The sequence below is a fragment of the Phaseolus vulgaris genome, chromosome 8 (genome assembly GCF_051622355.1).
Source record: "Phaseolus vulgaris cultivar YP4 chromosome 8, ASM5162235v1, whole genome shotgun sequence".
NCBI lineage: Eukaryota > Viridiplantae > Streptophyta > Magnoliopsida > Fabales > Fabaceae > Phaseolus > Phaseolus vulgaris.
In genome coordinates, this window is record NC_143505.1 from 1727888 (window position 1) to 1734968 (window position 7081).

The following is a 7081-nucleotide window of genomic DNA, read 5'->3' on the forward strand; positions in this document are numbered from 1 at the left end:
AAAAAAATATTAAATTGGTATCAAGATTGTTTTCATTAGACATATTAGATACTCTTTTACTGTAGAGATAATTACTTCATTTACTTGACATGTTAATAACATCTCCACATTTTCTCTTCAATGAATGAATAAACATTTGCACAGTTTCCACTGTTTAAACATGGAATAAAGAATAAATATTGTTGACACTGTTGCAGGTTGTTTCTTAAATGTTACTGGTACTAACTATGTGCTTAAAAGTGGAAACTGTAACACTACACTTCTTGAGAATTATTAATGTGGTTCTGATTTTAATATGCAAGAAATTCATGTTTTGCTGTGACTGAGAAATATTTATTGAGTTTTGTGGATTCAATGTTTGAACATAACAGACAATTAAATGTTTCTTGTAACAACTCATTATCATGTCATACAAGAATCAAAGCATTTCCCACTAAGCACAAGCTGTGTGAGAAATTTAATTTGTTGAACTAAGGAGCTTGTGATATGATGAGTGAAGAAATGCAAATATTTATGATTGAGTTTATTAGGGAATGCATAATTAGCATTGAAAAGGGTCCTATTTTGTGAAAAAGAAAACACCTTGTTAGGGGCATTCATAAATCAAATTCTATTCCATGCCTATGCTTTAAAAATCAATAATAAATTTGTTGATGGAATGGTTCTTAGGTCTTCTCAACTCATCTTTTGGATCTCAGTAAAAGCAAAAAAACTGTGCCTGATTGGGATCTTGTTCAGGTTGCAGAGCTTAGTGGGTGGTGATCTAAGAAATGTGACAGGGTGGCAGTGGAAAAAGAAGAGAAAACATTGGATGATTTTAAAAAACATTTTTATAGATTAAATTAGAATGAGTAATTTAATTTAATGACAGAATTGAATCAAATGGGTGTATCTTTCCTGCAAAACTTAATATATATTTTTATATCAGAAAAATTTCTGATCACTTTTAAAACATATAAAATCCTTGAATGAAGAATACTTAGTTGTTCCAGAATACAGATTCAAAGATCAAACTTAAATAACAGTATAACAGTATACCAATTTTTTAAAGAAAATGCAAACAAGGAGAGATAAGTAATGAAAACCCACCTCAATCAATAAATCATCTTAGACATGAATCAGGTTCTGATATGCTACAGGAAAATCATTTTCAATTAGAAGAGATAAAAAAAAAAAACCATCTCAACTAAGTTAAATCCATGAATCTAGACAGAGCATGTCACACAAAGACCAATAGAAAAAACAAAAAACAATTTAACCTGAGGTTAACCTGTTCTGTTACACTTTTTTCTTTTGGTGCCATTACCTTTAAGAGCAGGGAAAGTAGCATGGACCAATTGGATGAACAAGACTCATTTTTTCCAATAGCATGGTTAATGGTTAAATAAACCAAAAAAGGTAAAGATTTGTGGAAAGATGAGTTATACAATAGAAGCAAAACATTGCAAGAACACGCAAAGAGATACCACTAATAAAAATGTACCTTAATTAGTAATAGTAATATCATCTGTACAACCGCTATTATTGACCGGGGAAATATTCATTATATAAACCTCACCGAAAGAAGAGAACAAATAAATGTAGTAACCTCCAAATTTGTGTATAAAATGCTGTAGTAGCAGTAATAAACCACAAAAAAAGTGACATTATGCAGTGACTAGAGATAAAGAAAAAAAGGTAAGTAGTATGTGTGACATTCATCTTCTAGAAACTATCCTGAGATAAATTATGGGAACCACTATTGTTTACTCCAATTGTTCTGTACACTATTCTATTCTGATCCTCCTTGCTCTACAATTTATCAGCAATTCTCCCTAGAGCATCTGCAAGCTTATCAAGTACAGCAACTATGTTAGTTGCAGTGTCTTTCTGCTGCTGGCGGTCCAATTGGAAATTGGCGTTCTGAGATTCAAGGTGATCACGAAGCATTTTGCCATTCTTTTCTAAGACGTCAATTAATTGACTTTGCAAACTTTCCTCCTCTGCATCGGAAAATCGCTTCCTCTTCCGTCCCCCTTGAGATGTAGATCCCATTTCTGGATTTGGGGTTGCACGTTTCTCATTGGTAGTGCCTGTAGAATTAAGGAATGTCAAGACATTGAAGTTACAGTAATGTCATCAGTTAAGTCCTTGATACTGTGATTGTCATAATGGAAGCTTTGGTCTTATTCCTATACCTATTTAAGGAAGCTACAGCCTAGCAGCTAAAGCTCAAAAGTTTAGGTGATAGCATAATGAAAGCTTGTGCCTAAGACATAGCTTGCCATTTATTATAAGAGAAGAACTTTCTTTTGAGACATGAATTGCTGTAGATAGTTGTTCATTTATTAGGGTAGGTTTAGAACGTGGAATGTTAAAATACAAGTGACAATGAGACCTAAAGTGCAATACAATGACTTCCAAGAAATGTTCTAACGTTAAGCATCAGTAAGCACCATTACTCTTGCAAATATGAGTAAACATCATCCAATTCAATGTATTTAATCCTAATCAAATTCATTTTATAGAGATACATGTTTTATACCTAAGCATCCAATATAATATTAAGAAACCAATCATACATTGAATGATCCAATCCTATCAATTCTTAATCCCAGAAGCACAAAATGTGGGTTTATTGCAAGCCCATACCATTTTCATCTTCAAATAAACCATCATTCTGTTTGTACTAAAGTAGACAAATTTGATATGCAAGGATCGGATTTAGATTCCAGTAAAAGCAACAAGGTACAAGAAGTATGGATAACAAATGAATGAATAAAAGGTGACCTGGCATTATTGAAATTCTAAATGTAATAGCAAAAATTTATGGCAGAAAATGGGTAACAAATTAATTAGAATGCAGCAGCAACAGAAAGAATGGGAAACAAACACATCGGACAAGGTAGCAAGCTGTCACAAATGAGTTTTTAGCTTGCTTTGTATAAGCACTGAATTCATGATATTTTGAAGACATGGAAAGGACACCGAAGTAGTTCCACGTTTTTGTTTGGCTATCCTGTCATTGACATTGGATGCCCTTTAACAAACATAGGCACTAGGTTTAGGGCCTACTACATCATGTTGGTCACATCAGAAGACCATGGGCCTAAGCTTTTATGCGAAAATATCAAGGCTGTCAACAGAACACAAAAAGAATCCATTTCGGAAAAAATACAAGGTTTCGACTTTCAATGAGAATGGTGCTTATACAACTGCTAATCGTATTATTCCAATATTAAAACAATAATCATGATTTTCAACCCATCATTGAATATTCAAATGCATTAAGAATAAAAGAGTATAGAATTCTATTACCTTGAGCATTGCCTTCTCCTTCACATAGTTGAAGGAGTGGTTGAAACTGCTTCTCTGCAAAATCAGAAGGAAGAGAAAAATCAAGGAAATATATATAATTGAAGAATGTCACATGGGAATCCCAGTACCCTTGACTCCAAAGTTCCAACTTTACAACATCATTGGTAGAATTAAAAAAAATCCGAAAAGAAAAAACCCACTAAAAATTAGTCTTTCATTACAAAAGAAAAGTGTCCCAAAAGCCATGAGAGACAGTAACATATCTAGACACTATCCAACTTCACAAAAGACAACACAACATTAGCACATACCAATAAATGCCAGACATTACCAACAGCAATGATATTAACCAAAACCTTTTTTCACTGAGTTGAATCAGTTACATAAATTACATAATAGTGCATATATTTAGCTTTGAACTCCCTGTGAATGGGTGTCTGAAAAAATGTTGGGTTAAACCTAAGCCACGTTTTTCCAATCCAACAACATACTTGCTTCTCTATTTTCAGCATTCAATATCTTGCAAAAACCAAACACACACTAAGTACATGAGTAACTCAAAATTGATTTCGCAAGATTAATTGTCTGTTTGGATCAGCAGCTACAGAAAAAAAACAATATTCAAGAAAAATATCAACATGAAATCACCACAAAAACAACTATTTGTTGCTGGAGAAAGTCACTTGCAACCAAGTTAAAATTGATTTTAAACTAAACCGAATTACTTCTTGTTTTTGCTATAGATCTATATAATAAAAAAAAAAACTTAATATAGAATTTGTATGAACCAGCATAAAAGTTATTTCAATCTAAAATCAACTATAGATTCATATTCAATTTCTTAACTTGAAACCAAATATATGAATATTTACCTAAAACCATTAGCAGTATTTCAACGTAATTATAATTGATAAATCCAATACCCAATAATCCTTCTTAAGATTTTCTAGTATCAATTTTCTTCATCCAAGTACTTTCAGTGACGTTTAAACTTTTGTTGAACTGCATCATCGGAATGTGAGAGATCGGTTTTACAAATACGCACTTAGTCACTGAGAATGTTTGGAAATCCATTAGAACAGCATTGTACGCAGATAGGGTGCTATCCAATGCATAAACGGAGAAGCATTGTGAGTGTTGGATTGAATTCAAATTCAGTTGAATGAAACTGAAATTCAAAACACACGCTTACTCATCAATAGATTTTTGTCCACCCAAATCCAAATCATAAGACAATTTTCTACCATAATTTTTCTGCAATGCAATCCTTGTCAAGAAATGAACAATACCAAAATTGGATGAAAAGGAAAACAAAAAACCCCTTTCAATAAACATAACAGCAGTTGACAAGATCACAAAGGGTGTGTCCAAAATAGATTCCAAAAAACGAACCTGAGATTGGAACAGGTGCAGGAACATCCTTGCCAGGGGCTAAAAGCAAAATCTCCTCCTTTTCACAATCAGAGAACAACCCATCATCACTCCCAACTCTCCGATTACTATCATACAGGTGCACTTCCTCATCCCCCGCCGCCTCCACCGCCGCCGTAGGAGTCTCGGCCGTCGCAGCAGCCGCCGTGGACGGCGAATCAAGAATATTATACACTTCCCTGTCAAAATAACCGGGCAATTTCCTCTCCCTCCTCAAATCGTTCCTCATGAGCCAAAACGAGTCCGTTTCGTCTCTGACCTGCAACTCCCACTCCTTGATCTTCTTGTAATCGCCGGCGAGGTTGCTCCACCGCTTCCGGCACTGCACCGGCTCCCGGTTCACGCCGTGCTTTTTGCAGTACGCCGACACCAGCGCCCATTTCGGTTCGCTCAATCCGAACGCCGAACCGCTCCCCCGACCCGGTCTGAACCGGTTCTCCGCGTCGCTCTTCCCCTGAATCAGCACCAGAATCTCCTGCCGCGTCCACCGCGGCAGCCTCGCCGCCGGCCTCCCGTCGTCGCCTCCGTCCGCGGCGGAGCACGGCGTCGCGCCGTTACCCGCCCCGTCAACGGCGTTTGGATTGGAAGGCTGGTCCAGAGCCATGAAAAAGAGAATTCTCAAAACACACGTGACTCGCACGTGAGCGTCTGTGACGGTGCCTTCGCCAATGCCCGTTACGGCGTTAAGAAAAAAAATAAAAAGAGGGTTTAGGTTTTGTTTATTTATGTTTTTCTCCGTAAGATAGAAGAGAAGGGAGAGAAAGAAAAAAAATAGAGAGACAAAGAGAGAGGGTTTTTGTTTTGTGTTTTGTGGCTTTTGGCTTTGAATTTGGGGTTTTATTTTTAATTTTTTTACTACACTAAACATGTTTTGACCCTTAACCCTTAACAAGGGTTTCTTTAATTTATTATTTTGATTAAGAATTATTATTGATTACTATTTATTGGGGTCATATCCTTATCTTTAATTCTGAATTAATGGGATTTTCTTTGTTTGTAAAGGTTACTTGTTGGGTTGGTTTGACATAAAATTCCTTCCCCAAACAGCACTTTGATTTTCTTAGTTTTTTTCTATTCCTGTTTTTGGTTATTTTCCAAACCCTATTCCATCTGAATGCTTCTTCTCCCTTCCTGTTTGGGAGTTCTCTGTAACGTGTTAAATTGGAGCTTGAAGCACTTTTTTGATTTTGAATAAATGTGGCATCGATGAAAGGGGGAATAATACCAAATCCCCTTTGAAATAGTTGTTGATGATGTGTGGAGGATGAGTTGACAAGGGCATGCTACCCTACCACTCACTAATAATCCCTTATCTTATCGAATAATTTCCCTCTAATCTTTGCTTAATCTTTCTCCTTCTTCATGGCCCCCTCCATTAAACCCACTTTCTTCTTTTCTTCCTTTGCACTTTCTCATTACCTTCATTAAGCTTCCTCCATTACCCACTACTCACTACTCACACTTTATTTACACTCACTCAATTATAATTTATCCCACGCCTACTACGTAAGCTCCCCTTTACATTCTCACATAATCAACAAACACACACTATCCTTTTTAACATCATGGGAGACATTAGTATAATTTAGTATAATTGTTGGACTAAAGATAAAAACATTTTATAGTATATAAATGAGTGCAAATTTTACTTTATGAATCAATTTTGCGAGTCGATTTTGTAAGGTTAAGTTAGACTTAAGTTTCAGTTCTTAAAATAGTATCAGAAACATTAATGTAACGAGAGTTGTTGGCTTTATCGAGTCACCCGTTATCAAAGTGTTATCGGATTACCAATAAATATATAATTTTACGTACGAGTTGATTGTCTCAGCGTAAAGATAAATGTGTTGGAAATCTCACATCGACTATAAATAAATGGATATAAACTTCATATTTTATAAAGTTGAGTTAAGTTTTTAAGTCATTGTCTAATAGATTTTACATTTTTTATGAAATTAATTTCAACATATCAATACTACAAAATTTAAATCTCGTGCTTAATTTTATATACTTCTTAATCTTTTAATTCATATAGATGTTTTTTAAGTACAAAACTATAACAGGTCTCAAAAACTACAAAACAAACAATAACTCGTTTTACGATGAATGATCGTGCATGTGGTGACGTGGTGAGTACAATATTCATAAAAAATATTTATATATAAAATTAAAATTATCAAAAGAATGACTATTCTCATAAAAGCTAATCTAATTTAGACATTTTTGAAATAGATAGAATTGGTAAAATTTTGTTCGTATACATAAGTACTATTTTTAAAAATAACATGTTTTAATCTTACTTTTGTAGTGTTGATTATAAGGTCAAATTATGAATAGTTGAAAACAAATTTGG

At 34.6% G+C, this 7081-nt stretch overlaps 1 protein-coding gene across 2 annotated transcripts; it reads right to left on the reverse strand.

Moving 5' to 3' along the window:
* Positions 1-1563: 1563 nt before the first annotated feature.
* LOC137826061 (trihelix transcription factor ASR3) lies at positions 1564-5580 on the reverse strand. 2 transcript variants are annotated; one of them, XR_016515196.1, is made up of 3 exons: positions 4690-5557; positions 3298-4465; positions 1564-2072 (listed from the first exon to the last, which is right to left on the reverse strand). XR_016515196.1 is itself a non-coding variant. In XM_068631905.2 (3 exons), exons 1-3 carry the CDS (start codon positions 5330-5332, stop codon positions 1792-1794), a joined length of 978 nt encoding a protein of 325 aa, XP_068488006.1. In that variant the 5' UTR covers positions 5333-5580; the 3' UTR covers positions 1564-1791. The 2 variants fall into 2 exon arrangements, 1 of the variants encoding a protein (XP_068488006.1); XM_068631905.2 differs by having other exon boundaries at positions 3298-3351; positions 4690-5580.
* Positions 5581-7081: the final 1501 nt, after the last annotated feature.